This window comes from Temnothorax longispinosus, unplaced genomic scaffold (assembly GCF_030848805.1).
Source record: "Temnothorax longispinosus isolate EJ_2023e unplaced genomic scaffold, Tlon_JGU_v1 HiC_scaffold_65, whole genome shotgun sequence".
Classification (NCBI taxonomy): domain Eukaryota; kingdom Metazoa; phylum Arthropoda; class Insecta; order Hymenoptera; family Formicidae; genus Temnothorax; species Temnothorax longispinosus.
Genome location: NW_027270506.1, coordinates 38,623 through 64,651, shown reverse-complemented (window position 1 = coordinate 64,651; position 26,029 = coordinate 38,623). Strand labels below are relative to the sequence as shown.

Below are 26,029 nucleotides of genomic sequence, written 5' to 3'. Positions count from 1 at the left end.
AATATCTATCTACATATTGTAAAAATAGTACTTATGTGTTTATGAATTTTCTTTCAGATGAGATTAAACAAAAAGAGAGAAAGAAAAGGGGAAGGAAAGAGTGAAAACAGAAACTGTTCGTTGTAGACAAATCAAGAAAGCATAAGGCCAATTTGTGGGTAAACCTGAGATATACATTATTTATTAAGGCTAGACACGCGCGAGAATAGAAACGTAAATATCTGCGTTTTCCGGACCGGAAAGAAAGATTTTCTTCAGAATTTAGAGAAATTCGCGGCTTTAATAAATTCGCGTCGTCTGCTCGCGTAAATTATAGCGAGCCCACGCAAGCGAAGTGCGCGGAATTATTCGCCGTTATAGTTCGGTGCCGGTTTCTACAAGATCGTCCAAACGAAAACAAAACGCGCGCGCGACACATGAATTATCGCGCCAATGATTTGGTTATTAATAGGACAATAAGTGTGATAAACGAAACTAGTTTGAAAATAACAGCTCTCTTATCTTTCCAATTAAAAGTATATAAAAAGAAACGTGTACATTACATCACAATGGTACCCTTATCTTTTCAGTAATATATAATTGTTCTCATATATGTATATAATATATCGTATAATATTAAAAAATATACATTATTCATACATTTAATATTATATAGTTAATATAATTAAATATATTCTATATTAAAATATATTTAAAATAATATTATATATTTAACTAGCGGGTTACCCGGGCTTCGCCCCGGAGGACATGAGTAATAATACACGCAAATAATCTTACTCAATAGTCTCTCTCTCTCTCTCTCTCTCTCTCTCTCTCTCTCTCTCCTCTCTCTCTCTCTCTCTCTCTCTCTCTCTCTCTCTCTCTCTCTCTTCTCTCTCTCTCTCTCTCTCTCTCTCTCTCTCTCTCTCTCTCTCTCTCTCTCTCTCTCTCTCTCTCTCTCTCTCTCTCTCTCTCTCTCTCTCTCTCTCTCTCTCTCTCTCTCTCTCTCTCTCTCTCTCTCTCTCTCTCTCTCTCTCTCTCTCTCTCTCTCTCTCGCTCGCTCGCTCCCTCTCCCTCTCCCTCTCATGAAAAATTGGATTATTTTACACACATATTTGAACAAAATTTTGGCATCATTCTTTTTTGTGTAAATAATTTCTTGGAAAATTTCCTTTTTATTTATCCAAATTTTTAATAATAATCTTATTTATATAAAAATCGAATAAGTTGTTTCTCTCGTTTTAACTGCAGGTTATTGCAAAAAAACTCCAATAACTTTTCTATCACTCGCGACAGTCACGAAAGCCACGAATTGAAGTGACTGTTCACATATGTGAAATAAACAACTTATCCTACATAAAAAAATAAATTGTTATCGAAAAATAATACACATCGTGGCAATTAAACCCATCCTCGAAAAATTAAGAAAATTTTTGAAAGATCGGTAACGAAAAACTAATACAGTTTATAACACTTCCGAGAAATTCTACCTCTGTTTTATATACAATTCTTTAAGATTCGATCAATTATTTCCCGAAAAATTCAAAAAGTTTCTGATAACAATTTTCAAAAAAATCAGTAATGAAAAATTATACATTTTATATCACAAAATTCAATTCTTTGAAATTCGGACAATTAATTCCCGAAAAATTGGAAAAATTTTGATACCAGTTTCCAAAAAAATCGGAAACAAAAAATTATACATTTATATCACTCCCCGGAAATTTCTATCCTTATTTCATATATAATTCTTTGAAATTCAGTCAATTATTTCGCGTAAAAATTAAAGAAATTAGAAAAACCGGTTTCCAGAAGATCGGTAACAAAAAACTATACACTCTATAGCACTCCCCGGAAAATTCTATCCCTATTTTATATGGTTTTAATACAAATCCGGTTCAATAGTTTTTAAGATTCGATCAATTATTTCCTGAAAAACGTTCAAACATACACCACTTGTAAGAATTAAAAAAATTTTAAAAATGGGTTTCCAAAAAATAGATAACGAAAAACTATACACTCTATAGCACTCGCCGGAAATTTCTACCCCTATTTTATATGGTTCTAATATAAATTCGGTCCAATAGTTTTTAAGTTAACGTTTTTTTTTTATTTTTCTAATTCTTACGGGTGGTGTATGTTTGAACGTTTTTAACTTAAAAACTATTGGACCGAATTTGTATTAAAAACATATAAAATAGGGGTAGAATTTCCGGGAGTGCTATAGAGTGTATAGTTTTTTGTTATCTATTTTTTGAAAACCGATTTTTTAAATTCTTTTACCCGTAAAAATTAGAAGAATTAAAAAAATCGGTAACGAGAAACTACACACTCTATAGCACTTCCCGGAAAATTCTAGCCCTATTTCATGTACTTGTGGTAAAAATTCGGTCCAATAGTTTTCAAGTTATTAACGTTCAAACATACACCACCCGTAAGGATTTTATATAATAGTATAGATATCATTACGTGATAAATTAGTCCCTTCCATAATTTCCACGTGATGCTATCATTCAGTTTCACGTTTAATACATACATACGTATAGATATATGTGCAATATATATGTATAAAGAAAACATTTTTACATCACACGTGCGTGGAAAGTGGCACATTACGCGCGTGACACGCTCGTAATGGGCCACTTTCCACGCACTTGTAATATAAAATAGGATGTGTAACACGTGTGTTAAGTTGAAAATTGGACGTGCGGGTGATCGCACTCGCCTCTGGCTCGTGCGTCCACTCCGCACGTCCAATTTCCAACTTACAGCACTTGTTACACAAATAACTATTCTAGAATAGGATCTCAATTTAATATTGACGGCTTAAACAATAATTAAATAATTAATTTAATTAAATTGAGCAAATTTCAGTATGTGAAGATATAAAAGCAGCGGAAGTAAAATCAGAAGGTATAAGAAGCACGTTTATTTGTTCTGCGACACTGATATACTTTGCTCATCTCCAAAGAAATGCATTCTTATCGGCGTGTTGATTTTGAAGCAGCCTGTAAAAAATCGACTCTCGAAACTTTACTTCCTGGACGTTTCGTTACGAATGGCCGAGTGTCCGACTGACCGTGAGTGCCGAGCGCGAAAAGAGCATCGCGTTGCAACTAAACTGGGCTTACAAACAGGAGCTTGCGAAATAAGCAAAGAACCGTGAGACCAACGCTACGTTCATTACCAGGATTTTATTATAATCATAGAAATAGAAATCATTTATTTACATATTTGATTTACGTATAATTGGATTCACAGATAGGATAGATGTATATTCATACTGCATACAAAAAATCTATAATACACAATCTGACAAAAAAGTTTCTAATAAAATAAAAAAATTGCAATACGCGTAACATAAAATCAAAAAACGCTTTTTAATTTCAATATATTCCCCGGCAACGTTTACACATCGATGACATCGCTTGTACAAATTTTGGAATGCTTGTTTAAGGACGTTTACCGGCAAAATCGTTTTCTTAGAAATTTTCTTAAACTTTCAGTATATGTTTAATTAAACGCGTTTTATACGTAGGCGTTTTATTCAATGCCTCTTGCGGTACTAAAATTTGAGATATTCAGCTTCAAAGTTCCGATTTTTAAAACGGGATCCCTATGTTGAGCTCTCTCGACACGGACATTTTAATGAATAATAAATACAGTTTTCTTAGAATTTTTTTGAAAAAATAGTATAAGATGCCTCATATTATTAGTAACGTATGACAATAAAGTTCGATATAGCAAGCGGTATTTATTTTTGAGAAATAGTCGTCTAAAGAACACTATCGGACATAATTTTCGTCTGCTCGGAGGCAGGGAGAGGGAGAGATCACTGCGAGACTTGACAACGTTGCTACCGCTGCGACATATAGGTTAAGTAGAGAACGTCAAGATCTTATGGGCAACGTTATTTAAATCAAGTTATTTAATCTTTTTTCTTTATGATCCATTATATTATTTACTTTTAGAATGCTCAATATACAAGTAGGACGTACTCATTTATGATTGGTATTGGAGAAATGGAAACGGAACAAAAATTTGCCAGATCGAATAAAACTGCGCGGCTAGACGAGTTTCAGACTTTTGCGCACGGAAGTAGTTGTCAACCATATCATTACTCCGTGCGTCTGAGTTGAGCACAACTGCCACCGAGAGAACGTCCTTAAATGTACGTGTCGTAAGAGAGGCTGTTGAGTTCGGCGGTTGCATTTCTTTGACTATCATTGACGTTCTCGAAATATCTTCCCTTCCGGACGGTTTTCAGTTTGGGGAGCAACATAAAGTCCGCAGGGGCCAAGTCCGGAGAGTAGGGAGAGTGTTCCAACACTGATATCTCCTTCTTTGCCAAAAGCGTCTTCACAATGATACTCGAGCTGCGCGGATGCGTTGTCGTGCTGAAAACGCCAACTGCTGCGTTCAGCGAAGTTCGGACGCCAAATTCTAGCATTTTGAATGTCACAGTTGCATTTTTTTCCAAATTTATAGTAGAACTTAATGCTCACATACGCTGTCCTAATTTTAACGTCTTTGACATTATGTATCGATACACATACGATGAAAATGCGCTATGAGTCGCAACCAATTCTGACGAAGCTTTCTACTAAATTAAACAAATGTCTCAGCTATAATACTTCAATCGCGATTCAACAATATTGTCATCCTGGCGCGCGCAGTATTGCCAGTCCCGAAACTTTTTTTTTGGACCATGTATATATCTTACTAAAAATCTATAATATACAGGACCGGTTAAAAGTATTCGCTTAATGAAAAGGAAAATCATTATTTTAATAAAGAAAGACGTACATAAATGTTATAAATGTTATAAAATTTAATTTAGTACTGTTTTTTTATGCTTTGATAGGAATAGTTTAAGAAAAAAAAACAAAGATGTTAATGATTTAATTAACATTGAATAATTATCGTCAATGATAATGCATGATTATATGTACTTCTTCATTAAAGTAAAGACTTCTCTTTCCATAAATAATACAATATTTTTTTATCTGTATATCAGTACTTACACGCGAATAATTAAAAAAAGAGTGACAGAGGTATTATCGTTTTAAACATTAGTTATCTTACCTTAAACATTTATTGCATGATTATGCCATGTCATCTCGTCAAAATAACCATGACTTGCTATAACTTTTTTAATTATCGTAAAGAAGTGTATACATGTGTATCAAATTTTTATAACAGTTATAATTTAGAAATTAAACTGTTTCTCAACATTAAATAAAACCATAAAAAACGTACGGAATGTATTTAGCGTGTTGATAAGTAAACTCAATTGAGAAACGAATTTAAACGAACTTTTCTTTACAATATCTTCATAAAGTTGGAATTCACTTCGAGATTAATTTTGTCTGCGAGCGTAATATCAAATCATGCGTGATGAATAATCAACTTAAATATAATTAACTTTTTAACACGTGACTATCTTCTTGCACGAAAGTGCAATATCTTCGTGAGGAAGATATAGTTATCTGAATGACGCATCGCGAACGCATGTTTGAGATAAATCGTCCGCAACGTCAGTTGTCAGTATCACCGAGGGTCCCTTGACTTTTTGTCAGGTGATAAATTCTGGTGGATCTGTGCGGAAAAATTAAAGATGCTAGTGTGATATTCCGACGGAACAACGCATCGATCTCGCTATATGCTCGCACAAGCCCGAGTCGTCGGCCAGACACGGACTTCGCAGTATCCACGGGCTCACCTAGTCATTTGGTGCGAGCACTCGGCTGCAGACGTGTTCCGGTCTCACTCTGTCACATCGTGTATCAGCGAACAGGTTCGAGATTCACCGCGATTCGACTACGCTGGCGATAACACGTGCATCGGGATGAAAGACATTCGCGCGCAGGTGAGTCCCACACGGAACTGAAAAATACTCGTGAGAATTGTTTTCCCGTACACCGCACCGCCTTCCTGTAGGACAAAAGGAGATTCGCGTCGCCCTCGTGTCGTCGAGTCTGACACGTGGACGGTAATTTAATCTCGATGACGTTTTTGACAAAATTTTTGATTGAATGATTCTTCGTCAAGATATACCAATTTATTCGCAATATATTGACATTTTTTTCGATAGAGTAACGAATGCAACAATGGATGGAATAATAAACATTTTTAATATATATTTATTGTTTTGAAGATTTATGGATGATAAGAGTAGAAATGTACATATGGCTTGAAGTTTTAACATGTCCTTTATAAGAGATTTTAAAGCCGTCTGTAATACCAACATCTTTACTAAACGCATATCTTTTTACTGTGGCTTTATGGATTTAAAAAAATTCTTCTCCAAAGTTAAAGTATATGCGCTAATGCTCTCCACGATGGTTGATTTTATACCAAGAACGAAAATAATTTCAGAAATGCAGACAATTAATAAGACGTCGACTCGTGACAACATTTGCTTCATATAAAAATTTTACAATTTGTTGTTACAAAATGAGACCGTGAAAGGTGGATTACATCAAGAAATACCATACGGTTCTCAGAATTAGGATTAGACACCTAACAAAAAAGTTATACGCGTAGATCTATTATTGTGCACTGTAGCTAGGTACTATAATCTTGTCTATCCTTGTCTATGCAAGGGCAGATATAGGCCGGTAACACAGAAAACGATCAAAATTATCGACTTTTTAATTCCGTTTAGATGAAGGTGTATTCCGTCGTAGTTCGGCCTTTGGTTTAGGATCCCAAAAGAGAAAAAGGAAAGGGAGGGGGCGAGGAGAGAGAGAGAGAGAGAGAGAGAGAGAGAGAGAGAACTAATAATGATAATAATAAAATATCCGCAAAATGAGAAGTACAACTCTTGTATTGCGGTGAAAATATAACAATCGATAAATATTCAATTTTTGTACATCAAAATTAAAGATATATATTTTTTAGTTTACGGTATGTTGCATCTACTTTTAGTAAAAATCGAGTCATTCGGCTGTACGTATGTAATTAAGGAATTATAGGAAGTTTTCCAGCAAGTCGACACAAGTAGACACAAGTGTCGTTTTGTCTTTGTTACTCATTGCTAAAAAAAGGAAGATAGAATGATGTTTGTGTCAACCTGTGTCGCTTGCTGGAAAGCTCCCATAGAATTGTATACATTTTTTCAACTGCTCGTATTCACATGTCGCAGAGACGCAAATTTTGGATTTGGTCAAACCTTGTGATTACTATTTGCGACTACGTTACGACTGGAAGTAGTACTGCTTGCGAAGAAAGCAATACTATTTACTTGTGTTACTAGCAGTTCTGATTGCTTAGGACATGTTGATAATGACATTTTTACAACAAATCTCTTCTTTGATTGGCTGTGACTTGTGATTGCAGTGTAAAAGCGCCTCTTGCGTCTTGCGACAATATGGATTTGCTTGCGACTAATGTAGATCCGAACGACTTTAACGATGAGCCTCTAACGATTGCATCAACGAACTGAGAAATGAGGGTACACAATGTAGTCGTTTACTAACGGCGTCACTGGAGTTCATGCCATACGAGATGACATAATTGACCGGACCACTCGGTTCGGAGGTCAATGTGATATCTGCCGAATATCTGAAGAAATTCAGGCAAGCGCGGGTAAACGGCGGGAATAACTATGACTCGAATAATCTGTCGTTCTATCGAAACGTAGTAGCAACTTGCTAATGACTTATTTCTGACTTACTTTCACTTTTAATCTTATCGCACGTTTACGATTATATTTTTGTTGCATTGCCTGTTGTAAAGAATTAATATCTTATATATATTATTTAAATTAATAGCTTAGATTTAACTCTTTCTCTGTCTTCTTTTCTCTTTCTTTTCCAATGTTTTTGCAACAATAAGAAATAATACTTCAGCAATTTATAATGATAAAAAAGTAGACAATCAATGTTCCTTAATACTTGAATATTTTAAACCCAATTCTTAAATTATTGCTTTCTAAATTTTATTAGTTTATTATAATTACAATCCTTTATTTGAAAGCTGTAATATAATGAACATTATTTTCAATAATAATATTTATATGTAACTAACAATATAATAATATAAATATGTGTATATTAAAAGAAAAATATTAAAAATATAAAGTTATTTTTTGCGGAAATTGTATTTCTTTTTTACGGAAAACTATAAGAATAAAAGAAGAGAGTTAAACGTTTAATTACATGCGTGCGTATAATTGCGAATTGTTCTGAATGATTTCGAACTTTGGAATCAATTTCCTCTGCATCTGCGAGAAATTTTTATTAATTATTTCAAGAACGATATTCACAAACCGAATCGTTGTCGCGGAGAAGCTGAGGATTTCGTAAAAACAAAACGTTGTTATCGAATTATGCCTTATCGCTTGACCATTTATGATGATCCGAATGATCTTTTCTTGTCACTGTAGAATTTTGGAGACTATTTTTAAATCTTAACGAAAGAGACCAAATGGGCAACATATATTATCGCTGTGTATGTTTTACGTACTTGGGACCAACGGAAAGATTCAACAAAAAGTCTATTCTTGTTCCAGTAGAAAAAGGGAAAAAAGGCGCACACATATTCCAATAATTCTTTCATTTTGGGTGCGTTATGTAATGAATAGATAGCGTGTTTTATCACACGAAGAGATCCATATTTTAAGTAATTAAAAACCGCCCTCCAACGAGAGAGAATATCTCTTTCGTATAAAAAGATATCAAAAAATAATAGAAAATAAAAGATTTCAAAACATTTCGAACATTTTGTATTTCTGGAAGATGACTATCGTAAAGTAAAACCTTTTTGACGTTTTTAATTGCTCGAAATAATAAGAGGAAAAGATATAATAAATGTTGCCTAAGAAGATTAAAATTAACGGAACGCGATTATCTATATAACATTCTGCGTTGTATTGTCATGCTTAATTATATGCGAATTCGGTGATATTCGCATCAATTAAGGAGTGAATGTTTGCGCGTTAAAATATCACAATTTATCTTCGCGCTTCCAGTTATAGTTACTGATATTCTCGCTGTAAGTGGAACGGAGAATGCGAGAGCCTAAAAACAATTTTGTTTTTAAATCACATTTTTTTGACACATTTCCTCCAGAAACGCGATCCGCGGATAACGATTTTAATCAGTTTTCTAGGAATCACGCGAAAGATAGTGAAATCATTTTATTTTTAGACGAAAGAAGAAATGTGTTTACAGTGGAATCATCACCGATGATAATTATCACGTGAAATATTCTACTCGTTGATCTATATTGACCTACTATTAATCTATGTCGTTCATCATTTCCGACGCTATTTTAGTCGTAGCGTCTAGTTGAGTGTTGTTTACGGTTAGGCACAGATGGTAATTACATTAATTACACCGCCCGATAATAATCTTTTGTTTTTAAGAGTTAGAGTTGTGAATCGGTTAAAACAAGCCTCACATTTCTTATTTATTATCAAAATTTACCATTATTATTAATAAAACCTTCGTTTTTCATCTTTTTTTTATCGATATGACCAAAAGGTTGGAAGGAAGTATAGGATCAGAGGACCTTTAGGACGTTTTTAACTTAAGTACTCTTCGCGAATTCGACATATATACTCAAATTAATTCGAAATACCGTAGGCGACCTTGATCCTTCGTAATTGCGCTGCGAGATGAGAGGCAAACGACGGATGATGAACGCCCACGAACCCTACATCCCGTAATTCCATTCTGTTTCTATCCACGCGATTCAGCGCTTTCGCGGATGGCTTGAGTCATTCGTATATACGGACGAAATTTCAGAAAAATGTCGACGACAAGGGGAAATGAAGTAGCCCAACCACCCACCTGTCAACAACGACTAGCCATACGCTATTTTCGGGATGTGCTTCGCACGTATATTATATAACTTTGTTAATGTTAATAAACGTAGTATGCCCGCGCGAGTTTGGCTATCGAATTCGCTCGCGAGGTGCTTACGCGGCTTTAAAATTCTTATGCTCGCAAACCGAATTAGTACTACAGAAATCAATTAACTGCGTATGTGTTATATACACAGCATTTAAATTGAGACACTTGAATAGCTTGAAAAGCGAAGCATTTAAAAGAAAAGTGTTCCAGACAAAAGTTGAAAAAATCGACTTTTTAAACTCGCATGAAGACCATCGTCATATTTTAAAGTAGAATTGTATGATTTTTTTTTTACATAATATGATTCTTCCAGTTATTCTGCATATACTAGTAAAAGTATTAAGGTGGAGTTATCAAAAAATTAATAGTTTGAGATATTTTGTACTTTATTTTCTGGCACATTTTGATACGGAATATAAAATATCTCGCAAACTATTAATTTTTTGATAACACTCTACCTTAATACTTTTGGCTGTATACTTCCGAAAACGTCCATGCTCAGATTTAGATGAAACTTTGTGAATATGTTTCTTTTAGATAGAAAACACATATACCAAAAGGATTTTTGCGACTCCAAAGTTTAGCAACTTTTTTAACATTTTTAACTTACTGTCTCCGCACATACATTTTCCACGCGAAACAAACCAAAACAGCTCTCAAGTAATGTAAACAACTATAAAATCATACACAAAGTACAAATATATTAGTTTATATACTCTACAGTATACTCTGCTTTACCGAAAAAAGTGGAGCTCCCCGCAGGGAGGGGGCGGAACCTACAGCCTCCACGCATACACTGTCAACGCGAACCGAGATTCACGCACCCCCCCCCCCGTGCTTTCGGGGGAGGTGCGGTAGTCCCGAAATAGTTCACGCATACACTTGGCCCGGCCCGGCCCGGCTAATTTTTTTATTTGTTTTGTATATATAAACTAATATATTTGTATTTTGTGTATGATTTTATGGTTGTTTACATTACTTGAGAGCTGTTTTGGTTTGTTTCGCGTGGAAAATGTATGTGCGGAAGTAAGTTAAAAATGTTAAAAAAGTTGCTAAACTTTGGAGTCGCAAAAAATCCTTTAGTATATGTGTTTTCTATCTAAAAGGAACCTATTCACAAAGTTTCACCTAATTCTGAGCATGGACGTTTTCGGAAGTTTCGCCATTTATGCTTGTGGCAGCCCGTGACGTCGACGTTTAATTGAAGCAACTTCATTTTTTTCCGTGTAGGTATATATGTGTATATGTATAAATTAATTTCATTATTTTATAAATATATTTAATAAGAAAAAAATGTATATCCTCTCATATATTTTGTGTGTTAGGTATATTTATAAAATAATAAAATTAATTTGTGTGTACGCACACAGACATACATATATTTTCTTATCTCATTAAATTTGAAAAGTAATTAATAATCCGTTAATTACATTTACATCCAAACTATATTATTGAAACAACCGTTTCAAATTAAATCATTCAAACAACGGTTTCTTAACTTAAGGGAGTTTAACTTGATAAACTGTGACAAATTTAACGAAAAACCTCAAATAATCTGTTGATTACATTTATATCCAAAAAAATACATTATTGAAATAACCGTTTCAAATTACATCATTCAAATAACGGTCTCTTATCACCATAACTGTGGCAAATAAAAGGAAAAATTCCACATTGAAATCGTAAATTTTAATCTTTATCGCGTTGTTACGTAAAACTTATACTATCTGGTCAATATAACAGAATGAATAAAACGTAAAATGTTAATCGTGATGGACTTCGTTAAATTTTACAACTTACTTTCTCAAGAAACCTTTTTTTCGTTTTTCTTGTATCGCTGCTCAATTAAGCGTTTGACCTGAAGTTTTAGAAAAATCTCACATTATATATTGGCGGAAGAATTAAATGTCAATTCAATATATTCACAGCAATGCTGTTGAATATGGGGTGAGAAATCATTGTCAAAGATGAAGATGAAATATATTCTACAAATCTATCGTTTATTCTTGCGTCTTCATTATTAACTATCATCTCGAGAAAAAGAGTGATTGATGTACGGCTGTCATAAAAAAGATCGATGTGTAATCTCTTTGTTTGCGAGCGGTTGTGACAATTCGAAGGCCAGAGCTCAGCTGAGGGCAGCGCAAAGCAGAAAAGATTGCAGATATCATTGTTTTAAAAAAATTGCTACTGCGCCGAGCGATATTTCTCCTTTATCGCAGGAAATGCATTATATTGTAGCGATGCAATAATGCGTTTCGCCGTAATCGAAACGTAAAAATGGCGCACATAAATTGCGGATTTTTCGAAGATACCCGCGAGCGTTCTGCGTTCCCCGTGGTGTCTTTATTGCGACGCGCGATTTTCCCGAGCGGCGAGCCGTCACCGGAAGTACGAGGAAGAGACCGTGTAGCTTTCGAACGAATGACAAGCGCGGGACTTCCTACGATCGCGCGATGTGACTTTCGGCAATGTTTACGACCGATATCCCGCCGTTTCGAACGCTAAAAATACCGCGCGCCCAGCACACCTTTTTCCCGACCATCTACTAACACCGCGGAGAGGTTCCGTTTTGACATGCAAGTTTTGGAATTTTGCCGAATGCAGCTTCCTTATTTTTTTTTCTGGCGACTTTGTCAGTCCTCTAAACGTCCGTTCGATCGTAAATCAAACGATTAACGAATATGCAACAAGAAGACGAACGTACGTCTCGGCTCTTAGGGGAATTGCTCGTAAAACCGTTCCGCGAATTAAATGCCGCACGAAGTGACGTTTCGCTTTCGTTTAACGGCGTTTTGCAATTTCGAAACACCCGTTTTGACGCGCACTCGCATGTGAGATAACACGGAAAGGCCTCTGCCAACTAGCGTGTGAGATTGTATATCTATATACCGATACGTGAATCACAAAACTATATACGATGTACGCGACGATCTCTGTTGCGCAAACGTTTTATTTATATATAATTTATTTAGACTACGAGTCTTAATGACACGTCGCGCACGCATGATAACCGGTTAATAAAAATAAATTTCTGAAAATTGGATAAAATTATCGGCGGATAAAAAATGGGAAATGAAACAACGCGACGCCGACGTAGCCTAATTATTAAGAAAAATATTTTTTCGAAAGCTGAATATAAACAGCGCCACAAATGAGAAAACAAAGCCATTAAGATATTAGATAATAATTAAGAGAAATGCAAGATTATATATATACTAGATTTTGAGCCCGCGCGAAGCGCTTCGCGCGGGCTCAAAATCTATTCACCTTTCCCCAAACTCACTCATTAATTAGGAGCACCTAGATAATATAGAGCTAATAGATAATATAATAGATGCAGATTAGCATATTGTCAAATATTTCAAAAATGTAATCTCTTATATTAAAGTCTTTAAATTTTATTTTTGCTCGTGCCTCGCGCGTTTTTACCCTCCGTTGATCCACCATTATTAACTCTCTTTTATTTTCTTCTATTTTATTTTTTTTTTTCGAAATCATCGAAAACTTAGAAAAATTTGGCACTGGTTTAAAAAAAAATCAATTCTTAATGAAAAATTATTCATTAATAAAAAAATAAACTTATCCTCCAAAAATTAAAAAAATTTTGACTCCTATTTCATATATAATTCTTTAAGATTTGGTTAATTAATTCCCGAAAAATTTTGTAACCGGTTCCCAAAAAAATCGGTAACAAAAAATTATACACTTTATAGCAAACCCCAGGAAATTCTACCTTTATTTCATATACAATTCTTTGAAATTCGATCAATTAACTCCCGAGAAATTTGAAAAATTTTGTAACCGGTTTTCACAAAAATCGGTAACGAAAAATTATCTATAAAAATTATCCATAAAAAAAATTTAGCTTGATATCTCAAAATTTACGGAAATTGGAGCAAAAATCGGAAACCTTTTTATTATTAGCAATTTTTCTATAAACTCATCGTAGCCATCCTAAAAAAATTAGAAAATTTTGAAACCGGTTTCCAAAAAATTGATTATGAAAAATTATACACATCTTCGCCATCCCCGAAAAATTAGAAAAATTTGGGCATTGTTTTTAAGAAGAAAGTAACGAAAAATTATCTTTAAAAAAATTTAGCTAATATCTCAAAATTTGAGGAAATTAGAACAATCACGTACCTACATTTTTTAAACAAAAATCAAAAACCTTTTTAGAAAATTGGAAAAACTTTGTAACCGGTTTCAAGAAAATCAATTCATTAATGAAAAATTATCCATTAATAAAAAATAACTTATCCTCCAACAATTAAAAAAATTTTGACACGACTGCTATTTCATATATAATTCTTTAAGATTTGGTCAATTAATTCCCGAAAAATTTCAAAAAATTTGTAACCGGTTTCCAAAAAAATCGGTAACAAAAAATTATACATTTTATAGCAATCCCGGGGAAATTCTACCTTTATTTCATATGTAATTCTTTAAGATTCAATTATTTTCCGAGAAATTGGAAAAATTTTGTAACCGGTTTCCAAAAAGATCGGTAACAAAAAATAATACACTTTATATCACTCTTCAGAAAATTCTACCATTTCATATACAATTGTTTGAGATTCGGTCAATTAATTTCCGAAAAATTGGAAAATTTTCTGATACCAATTTCCCTAAAAATCGGTAACAAAAAATTATACACTTTATAGCAATCCCCGGGAAATTCTACCCCTACTTCATACACAATTTTTTTAGATTCGGTCAATTATTTCCCCAAAAATTGAAATAATTTTGTAACCGGCTTTCAAAAAGATCGGTAACGAAAAATTATACACTTTATAGCACTCCCCGGAAAATTCTACCCCTGTTTCATATATAATTCTTTTAAATTCAGTCAATTATTTTACGAAAAATTAGAAGAATTAAAAAAAATCGGTTTCCAGAAAATCGGTAGCAAAAAAAATGGCCACGACATTTTCATCCCCGGGAAATTCTACCCCTGTTTCATATACTTTCGGTAAAAATTCGGTCCACTAACGAATGAGTAGTTCGCGTACATACAGACAGACGGTACTTATCTATATATATATATATATATATATATATATATATATTATATTTTTTTTTTGTATAAAAAAATATTTTTTTTTTTTACGTGTTTTTTTCCACCTTGGACTAATCTGAAACGTCTGACACACGTAATACATGTCGAACTATCTTAACCGTAACAAAACAATTTGCCGCTTTTTTAACGGATGTATGAGCATCGCAATCTGATTGCATGATCGGCGCTGACGCGAAGCATGGAATGCGATAGGTGTGAAACGGAAAAACGTAGGAACTCTGGGCGTGCGTTTCCCCTCTGAAGCAGGCAATGCCCATGGGTTTATTTTTAGATGGCTTTATCGGTCGTGATCTATTTATATATAGAATCGTAGTCTATATCACTCAAAACATTGTGGTGCAAGGTGCAACGAAACTACGACATTGATCGGTCAGATGAGATCAAATGACCGGAAACAAAATTTCTTTAAATTTTGAGCCGACGACCTTCAATTACCGCTTATCTTATCCCGGCAATAAATCGAATAAGCGATTCGTTGTTCTCAGATTCATTCAACTTTTACTACAAAATTCAAATTTTTACGGTGACGTTAAATGATGCTATGAAATTCAAGTAAAGAGACTGCAGATTATTCCGGAAAATGGATAAATATTTTTTTAGTTCTCCCGCACATCTATATCTTATATGTAAATTTATTTTTTATATAAATCCATTTTTTTAATTTATGAATATAATATATAATGATGGAAAGCGACTTCTCTTACACATTATCATTTCTTATTTCTTTCCGCGCTTGTAATTAAAAAAAAGATATGGTATTTTAAACCACTTATTTTATTAGCTTATATATGTATAAAAATGCCAAAATAATATTTATATATTAATTATGCTTTTAAATTAAGTTTCAGAAAATGGCTACGTCATTTTGGAAGACTTCTTTTGACCGGAAGAGATCGAAGAATTGAGAGCTTGTGGAGAAGAATTAACGAATAAATTGCCACCTGAATCGGAACGAAAAGTATTCAATACGATCGATACAGTTACAACAGGTGATAAGAATATAAGCAATTGTGAAACTTAACAGTATAAAGCATATAAATATTAATATGACGATTCAGAATCAGTCAGAGATGATCGTGCAACGTATAACTTGTGAATACTTAAAAACGATTTTTATCAAAGAAGGTAGATACGTACATACAAAGAATAAATTTATGTTTTACAAAATGTTTTACACTGTATTATGTATTAATGTAAACTATATTTTTGTTAATTTCGAGACTTAATTTCCTGTGAATGTTATACAAATAAAACTCAATATTAATGTTAACGGAAGTAATGATTATATGATCTTATTTCAGAATAAGGATGAGTATTTTTTGGATAGCGCCAATAAAATAAGTGTTTTCTTTGAGACTGAAGCTCTGGAAGAGGACGGGAAATTGAAGGTTCATCCAAGAGTGTCATTAAACAAAGTAAACTATCTCAAAAGAGCCGTACCTCTAGTTAAATCAATTCCTACGAAGATATTTTGAAATAATTTCAAATTATTTAACGGTGACTTAATAATTTCCAGGTAGGCCACGCTTTTCATTGGTTACACCCTACTTTCAAAAAGTACACGTTCGATGAGAGAGTCAAAGAAGTTGCTTTCCAATTAGACTACGAGGAACCAGTCGTACGCCAATCAATGTATGTACATCCCAATGTGTTAGTAGTGGCCTTAGGACGATTTAGGTTGCGTCAGTGGCATGGGCTGGGAACTGTGAATAGGGAGGTCGCAAGCTTCAAGATCCACCCCAACTACACGCACGAGGCCCTGGCGACTCCGATCTGGCGATTTTGACTCTCAGGACACCCGTCGAGTTCAGCGATTTTATTAAACCTATTTGCTTGTGGTTTGGTTCAACCAATCTTGAAGACATCGTCAATAAGAAAGGATGGGTTGTGGGATGGGGCGAAGATGAAGAGGGTCGTACCTACACCGAGTTACCACGGGTGGCGAGGGAGCCGATAGTAAGCCAGGTGAGAAACCTCCCTTACGGAAAGAAACTACAGCGGATTACAGAAATTATATTACAGGAACTACATAAAAGTATTACACGAAATTACAGACTGAAGTATTGTAATATACTGTAATATTTTCGTACTATACGCTCGGATTACAGGAAAATATTACAGGAAAATAGACTGTATTCTGTCATTTAGTGGCTCCCGCTTGATTTTAGAGAATTTTCCTCTGAAATACAGTCTCAGAAGATATTTTAAAATCTAGAGGAATATCCTCTAACCATGAGACACTAAACTTAAGATTGCAGTCCCCTAATACTAGAGGACACTGATTTCCGATATTCACCCGGCATAAAAAAAAATATTTTTTCGAAATTTTATTACTATTTTATAACTAAATTTGTTTCTTAAGATGCAGTCTATGATTATAAATATTTTCTTGTATTTGAAAAACCTTACCTTGGTGGGATTCGAACTCGGGACCTCTGGATCGTGAGCCAACTGCCTTACGTGGTAGACTACTTCTTAATTTGATGTAAGTGTTATATATAGTCTACATATGTCATAACCAGCGCAAATATATAATTTTTTCAAAAATCATCTTAAGAAACAAATTTCCCCACTTATCAGTAGAATATTTTTTTTGTGAATATCTTGCCGATATTACAGGATAATAATAGCCTGTAATATCACTGTGGAATTATAGGAAAATAATCTGTAGTGTATAATTATAATATATATAAGAAAAATATATATTTATACGATGTCAAAATGGCGAATACCCTGTATACACACTGATACTTTATATTTCTTTATATTTATTTACTTATAAAATATGAAATTAAAAAATAATAAAATGTGGTTAAAAAGTGATACATTAAATCTAATAAATTTCAAACAATATTTATAGAAATAATTTATATACAGCTGCATTGAAGTAAAAGTATACTATATATGGAGGGGTAAAAACCACAGTGGTGTAACTCAAATTTTTAAAAATCTTTTCTTGTGTGCATAGATGCAATGCGTACAATATATAATATGCATCTATGCGCATGAGAAAATATTTTTAAAAATTTGACTTACACCACTGTTGTTTTTACCCCTCCATATATGAGGCTCGCTATTTCAAATTTCATGGATTACTGGTAGCATTACGTTTAATACACGCGTGTAGTAGTGTATTACACATTTTGTAGATTACATGTGTAGTCTACTACACAAGTCACTTACCATACGTGTAGTATATTACACATATAATGGATTACACGTGTAGTCTACTACACAAGTCACTTACCACACGTGTAGTATATTACACATATAGAGGATTACACGTGTAGTGGATTTTACACTTCATGATTAGACATGTATTCCATATTACAGGAATTTCACGCACTAAAGGAATTACAGCGTGTAATAACTACAGATTATTGTGTTCCTTTCTGTGATAACTACAGGGAGTCCTGTAGTAACTACACAAGTGTAATATTTACTGGCTGTAGTTTCTTTCCGTAAGGGCTTCACTGATAATAAACCCGGTTTTTCCTCTCCATGACTTTTGCTCTTCGGTCGACTGGGTCGACATACAAATTGAATTCCAATGGCAAACAAGGTTTTCTAAAAACAAAATGTCCAAAACATGATAACGACAAATTTGAAATATTTGTATCTGTAAATATTTATATCGCGAAAGGGAAATGCTTAGAGATTTTGCATCGTTAACGATGACGCGCGATACTCCATTTGATTTCGCTATGTTTACAGTTACACAGTTAATTGCTATTATGACAACGATTTTATATAACAATATTTGCCGCATATCTCCATGACAAATGGATTTGTCAAAGTCATTACACACCTCAAGTAGGGTTGACGATTCCGCCAATTGATAAGCGCTATCGTCGATGATGTGAATTTTAGTGAACGTTCTTGAAATAATACAATTTCACACAATTCCAAAATGCTAACGATATCAGGGAATCGTCAAATCAGCGCTATTATAATACCAAATATTTTAAATAATGAAGATCTGTTGTTGCGCGAATTATAGGAGACCTGTCTCCGGAGTCATCAGGCTTTCTACGCTCTCACCTCGGTGCGTACCTTTTGCGCCGGTTTGCGAGATTACAGCGGTCCATGCAACGGTGACAGCGGGAGTGGATTAGTGCTTTTCGACTCTACCACAGGCCGTTATTATTTGCGCGGCATTGTTTCGCGGTCATTGGGTGGCAGACCGTGCGATCTCTCAAATTACGTCGTCTATGTTGACGTGGCCAAATATACATCCTGGATTCAAGAGCAGATCTGCACCAAGTAACGCTGATTTTTTGATGCAAAACACAAAAGTGCTAATCAACATATCTCTTATGTAGATTCATTAAAACCACGTTACTTATATTTACATGAGGATTAAAGTTGCTTCTGAATTTTACGGCAATATTATTATTGTAATGAATTTATTACAATGGTAAAATACTTATGTAAATGGTTATAAATATAGCTATCTGTTTTTGTAGATTTATTAACAATTAAGAATAAATCGTATGTGTACGAATAAATGACATGCGTTGTAATACGTTTATTGATATGCATCTTACGCAATATTCAGCTATACATCGTATTACTTAATTTAACACTTCGTTAATGATCTATATTATAAAGTATTACAAAAAGTATAAAAAATATTGCCTGCAACACTGCTCACACATGACTGTTAGATATATATTAAATATATATATTATAATTCTAGCGCGACTTAAGTTTACCTGTCTAACAGCATGTATAAAAAGATTGTTTAAAAATATATATGCGTATATACTCTTTTTTTCACTATGTAATATTTTGTAAGTCTGAAAAATATTTAAATGTACACGCCTTAATAAAAAAAAAAAGATTTATTTTAGAAACACGTGAGTTACTCTTTTTTGATATATTATAAGTAATAATAAGGCAAGAATGATAAAAGGAAGAAATGTTGAAATCAGAAATCTTTATACCGTTCCCGATCGCGGGAATTCAATTCGCGCTATCAACGTTCGCACCCGCACGCTTTAATAAAAGTTATTTACGATCGCACACGTACACATAGGTTCAAACAATATTTTTATATATACCTTCAACTAGACGCCGTCGACAGCACGATAGAATCAGCTCTCGATACGAAGAATATGTGGCTCCATTGCGGTATACTGATCCACTTATTCGGATTTCTTCTCGCGAAATCGTCCAAATCGTTCGACGATGCCGGGAGACATTCCTCATCTCTGGAGAGAAAATTGACATTAAAATTAAAAACGGCGGCACGACTAAAGCACAATGTCGGGAAAATTCTTCACGAATTGCCGGTAAGTTTCGTTTTTCCGGAAAGCAGAACGTAAGAAGTCATCCTTGCGTGGAAAGAGATCGCGATGCTAAAGATGTATTTTCGAAATAAATTAACAGAACAAATACATATAAGTTTCATTTAATCTTTAGTTATATATATATATAGACATACTTCATTCTGACGCCAGAATTTACGCTTATTCGTTTTTTATTCTCACAGATACAGAGTTACGAGATGCATCACTCCGTAAAGATCATCGAGGACTACTTGAAAAACAGCGGTTCGCTGCTCGACTGTCTCGACGTCTTACCTTCCGTAACGTACGCGCCTATCGCGGAGCAGGTGGACAGTATCCTTGGATCCATGGAAGACCGCTTACCCGAGTATCTTCTGCCGGCGATATCCTTGATACGGCGATCCCTGTCGGAGGGCCTTCTGAACGCCGACGAGATCTACAGGCCCACATTCGGACCGCCGAAGGCCGACCCATTGGAGAAGATATCTTTTCGAGAGTTAAAGGAAGCGACCTCGCCTCTGACTTATCGCTCGCCTGCCAAAGATGTCAAAGGACCCTGGCCGAAGATTGTTGGCGAGACGGCGACGTTGATCCACGACAAGATCATCCCTCCGCGTTCTGAATTGATTGCGTACATGTTAGCGAATCTGCGGGTACCAGACGCGACAACGGAGGTGAGAGAATCGGTCGCGCTTCTCGTCGAACATCTAAGATCGCACGGCAAGCACAAATTGACCGGCTTCAGCATGTCCTCCGATCCGTACGCGCTGGTCGCCAACGCCGTCTCGAGTCTGTCTCTGCAAAATGAGACATTGATAGCCGCCAACGTGTTACTGCCGTTCTTGCGGAGGCCCTCGGAGTGTCGAGGATCCGCCGAGTTCGCCAGCTTCTTTCAAGACAACACTCTGAATTACACTCTGCTGATATCTCGGGATAGGAAGATCTCTAGTTCGAAAGACGGTATCGAGTTTCTTTCCATGATACAGCAGAACAATACGGATGTAGCGGATATTATAGAACAATTTTACCCCTTTGAATATGCGTCCCGAAAAGATCTGTTGCTGGCTTTCGTCAGTCGTCTCAGGCGTCAGCAGAGTCATCAGGGCGAAGTGTCTAGCGTTGTAGACAGCGTCTACGGTGAGCTGATTCTGAGAAATAACCGGAAGCGTTGGCAACTTCCGAGGAACTCTATTATTGCCGCACCGGTCCTCACCGCGATAGCCAGAAGAGAGAACTTCGTCAAGATTCGAAGACTACTCATGGACGTGGCTGCGGACAGAACAGTCAAGCCGGAAGTCTGGCAAAAGGCACTTGCTTTCGCTTCTTCGGATGATACCAGTGGACCGATAAACGCCGTACTGAAAACGCTGAAGGCTCTGCTAGCTTCCGGTTTTCTTCCGTCTGGCGTCTTGTCGATGAATATCGCCGAGCTGATAACCACGTTCGATAACAGACTCAATCAAGAACAGGCCGAGTGCTCCAATCGATTAGAAACATACTTGGCTAATCTTACTCAAGTAGAAATCGAAACCGACAAAAAGAAGACGATTAAGAACGTCGATGTCAAGGATCTTCTTCAGGTTTTGCCGGGCTTGGACACCTACACGGATGAATACAGAAGCTTGGAGAGCTTTTTGTCGCAGAACGGCTTGGAGGCAAAGATAGGACAAGTTGACCTGAATGCCCATCCCACCAGAGGTAGATTGCTAGCGCAATTGTTGCAGATGATAGAGCGTGCCGACAGTGTCGACAATAATTTACGACGTTTGGCCGAGCAGCTCGCCGATAACGTGGCTTACGAGGGCTATGGCGCTGGTGCCTTGTCGTATCGTTCTAGTTAGTTCAATAATGAGCACGGTTTTTTCATTGAGTAAATTTCATATTTGACATTTCCGCCAATATCTCGTCCCGAACATTTTGGTTTATATTTAACGAATTAATTTAGTTGACCGAATTGTGGAACGGTTATTTATCATTAATATATTATTATACTATTTGTGTATCGCATGATTCTATCTAATAAATTCTCGGAGAATTTTTTACCTATCGTTTTGCGGTAAAATACAATCAAACTACAACTATGCAATAAAAATTAAATAAAATGTGTTAATAAAAATTTTTCCCATTATAGCGATTTAAGAAATAGGTTTAAAACAAATTATTTTGTTAAACTTGAGTCGAGTATAAAGAGAAAAGGTATTACAATTATCCTTCAAAATTCTGCGAGCGTTGGAAAATATATAGTTTTGTTTTTATTATTTTACTCTTTTTATTGCTTTGTACAAATCGTCTGTATTCAAGTATACACTTAACTTTTTGCAAACAATTTTAATATAAAAATGCAAAAGTATTTTATATTATCTATCTATACTATTATCTATACTATCTATACTATTATATAAAATCCTTACGGGTGGTGTATGTTTGAACGTTTTTAACTTAAAAACTATTGGACCGAATTTTTACCACAAGTATATGAAATAGGGGTAGATTTTTCCGGGGAGTGCTATAGGGTGTATAGTTTTTCGTTATCTATTTTCTGGAGACCGATTTTTTTTTATTCTTTATTTTTTTAAATATTAAAAAAATTAAAAAAATCGGTCTCCAGAAAATAGATAACGAAAAACTATACACCCTATAGCACTCCCCGGAAAATTCTACCCCTATTTCATATACTTGTGGTAAAAATTCGGTCCAATAGTTTTTAAGTTAAAAACGTTTCAACAAATACCACCCGAAAAGTCCTTACGGGTGGTGTATGTTTGACATCACCCGAAAAGTCCTTACGGGTGGTGTATGTTTGAACGTTAATTAAAAAACCTGAAGAAATCAAGAAGAAAAACCCCTCCATTTTCCTATCTTTAACTTTTATATAATTTTTTTTTTATTAACTTGAAACTTGGTGACATTTATGAACATATGTTCGGCTCAGAAGTTCGAGCGGAAACTTTGAACCGAACATGTGTTCATAAATGTCACCAAGTTTCAAGGGTAAACCAAAGGATGATGTCGCTCCCCTAAATATAGAGGTCGATGTTGAATCTTAATAATGCGAAAAATATACGACGATGCGCCGCGTAGTGTCTGTATAATTTGTCTGTGTTATGTTATGAAGTGAACTTATGAATTTATGAAGTTGTCTTTTTTATAGACTGAATTTTTGATTGATTGAATTTAAAATCGCACCTAATTTCGTATTGTATAAAAGAAATAAAAATAAAGGATTCTGAGATTCTGATATTTATGAAAACAAAAAATACTTAATATTAAACTTTATAATTAAAGCAAAATCAATTCTATTACCTGAATAACTGCAAACATGAAATAAAGGTGAAAAATACTTTTTATAATATACACACGTTCTCTCTCTCTCTCTTTCTTCTCTCTCTCTCTCTCCCTCTCTCTCTTTGCTTCTTTAAGCAAATGTAAACTGCAAAATAGTAAAACAACACATGCAAGCAAAATCAATTCTATTATCTGAATAACTGCAAACATGAAATTACAATTAAAGCAAAGCAAATTTTTTAATAATAAAATATTTAGCACATTCTCGATTTTAATTATTAAATCATTGATATATTTAACAATTTTCTTATTAAAGCAAAGACTACGAAATGAGCTGTTTTCTAAAGTTTTAATAAACAAACACACATTCTAGTTAATAAGATAAACAATATTGCATCCGTATTAAGCAAATAACACTTTATGATTTGATTATATTAAATTAAAAAATATATTATATTTATGAAAACAAAAAATACTTAATATTAAACTTTATAATTAAAGCAAAATCAATTCTATTACCTGAATAACTGCAAACATGAAATAAAGGTGAAAAATACTTTTTTATAATATACACACGTTCTCTCTCTCTCTCTTTCTCTCTCTCTCTCTCCCTCTCTCTCTTTACTTCTTTAAGCAAATGTAAACTGCAAAATAGTAAAACAACACATAAAATATTTAATAGACAAATTGATAAAAATATATTGAAAATTTATATAAAATATTTAGCACATTCTCGATTTTAATTATTAAATCATTGATATATTGAACAGTTTTCTTATTAAAGCAAAGAATATTTGATATAAAATTGCACAATTAAAAGTAATTTACAATTATAATTATACAATTACAATTAAAGCAGAGAATACATTATATTTATGCTTTTTAAAACATAAAATTGTATATTGTATATATACTTTTCTATACGAACTATTCTCTGATGTAATAAGAAACAAACAGAAAATACAATAAAGAAATAAAAAAATTGAAAAAAAATATAATAATATTTTGAATTTAAAATAATCACATTCTTATTATTTAAAAAAATTTAGAATTTAAAATATAACCTTACCTTTCTTAATCACATTCCTATTCTATCTCTCTCTCTCTCTCTCTCTCTCTCTCTCTCTCTCTCTCTCTCTCTCTCTCTCTCTCTCTCTCTCTCTTTCTCTCTTTCTTTCTCTCTCTCTGCCAACAATATATACGAATATACTATTTCAAAATATGAATCCGTTTCTCTTAATATCACAATCTCAGAATCCTTTATTTTTATTTCTTTTATACAATACGAAATTAGGTGCGATTTTAAATTCAATCAATCAAAAATTCAGTCTATAAAAAAGACAACTTCATAAATTCATAAGTTCACTTCATAACATAACACAGACAAATTATACAGACACTACGCGGCGCATCGTCGTATATTTTTCGCATTATTAAGATTCAACATCGACCTCTATATTTAGGGGAGCGACATCATCCTTTGGTTTACCCTTGAAACTTGGTGACATTTATGAACACATGTTCGGTTCAAAGTTTCCGCTCGAACTTCTGAGCCGAACATATGTTCATAAATGTCACCAAGTTTCAAGTTAATAAAAAAAAAATTATATAAAAGTTAAAGATAGGAAAATGGAGGGGTTTTTCTTCTTGATTTCTTCAGGTTTTTTAATTAACGTTCAAACATACACCACCCGTAAGGACTTTTCGGGTGATGTCAAACATACACCACCCGTAAGGACTTTTCGGGTGGTGTTTGTTGAAACGTTTTTAACTTAAAAACTATTGGACCGAATTTTTACCACAAGTATATGAAATAGGGGTAGAATTTTCCGGGGAGTGCTATAGGGTGTATAGTTTTTCGTTATCTATTTTCTGGAGACCGATTTTTTTAATTTTTTTAATATTTAAAAAATAAAGAATTAAAAAAATCGGTCTCCAGAAAATAGATAACGAAAAACTATACACCCTATAGCACTCCCCGGAAAATTCTACCCCTATTTCATATACTTGTGGTAAAAATTCGGTCCAATAGTTTTTAAGTTAAAAACGTTCAAACATACACCACCCGTAAGGATTTTATATAATATAGTATAGATCAGCTTGATATCTCAAAGTTTGCGGAAATTGGAGCAATCACGTATATATATATTTTTTTTAACAGAAATCGTAAACCACTTTACTATTAGCAATTTTTCTAATTCTATTACATTCTAACGAAAAACTATACACCCTATAGCACTCCCCGGAAAATTCTACCCCTATTTCATATACTTGTGGTAAAAATTCGGTCCAATAGTTTTTAAGTTAAAAACGTTCAAACATACACCACCCGTAAGGATTTTATATAATATAGTATAGATGCGCCGCGTAGTGTCTGTATAATTTGTCTGTGTTGTTATGAAGTGAACTTATGAATTTATGAAGTTGTCTTTTTTATAGACTGAATTTTTGATTGATTGAATTTAAAATCGCACCTAATTTCGTATTGTATAAAAGAAATAAAAATAAAGGATTCTGAGATTGTGATATTA

General features: G+C 34.1%; 2 protein-coding genes across 2 annotated transcripts; both read left to right on the top strand.

Moving 5' to 3' along the window:
• The first annotated feature begins 15,764 nt into the window (after positions 1 to 15,764).
• Positions 15,765 to 19,765, top strand: LOC139824898 (serine protease gd-like). The gene is given in 5 exon segments (XM_071797451.1): positions 15,765 to 15,911; positions 16,224 to 16,337; positions 16,439 to 16,679; positions 16,682 to 16,887; positions 18,923 to 19,765. Coding segments are annotated over 3 exon segments (600 nt in total). The 5' UTR covers positions 15,765 to 15,911; positions 16,224 to 16,337; positions 16,439 to 16,552; the 3' UTR covers positions 19,190 to 19,765.
• A 274-nt stretch (positions 19,766 to 20,039) lies between these two features.
• Positions 20,040 to 22,671, top strand: LOC139824895 (uncharacterized). Its single transcript, XM_071797448.1, has 2 exons — positions 20,040 to 20,216; positions 20,417 to 22,671. Exons 1-2 carry the CDS (start codon positions 20,040 to 20,042, stop codon positions 22,052 to 22,054), a joined length of 1,815 nt encoding a protein of 604 aa, XP_071653549.1. The 3' UTR covers positions 22,055 to 22,671.
• Positions 22,672 to 26,029: the final 3,358 nt, after the last annotated feature.

Excerpts from the sequence above, each read along its gene's own strand:
- LOC139824895 (XM_071797448.1), top strand. The coding sequence starts at position 20,040 with ATGTGGCTCCATTGCGGTATACTGATCCACTTATTCGGATTTCTTCTC. Across the intron at positions 20,217-20,416 it reads AAATTCTTCACGAATTGCCG|ATACAGAGTTACGAGATGCA; the intron begins GTAAGTTTCGTT and ends TTATTCTCACAG.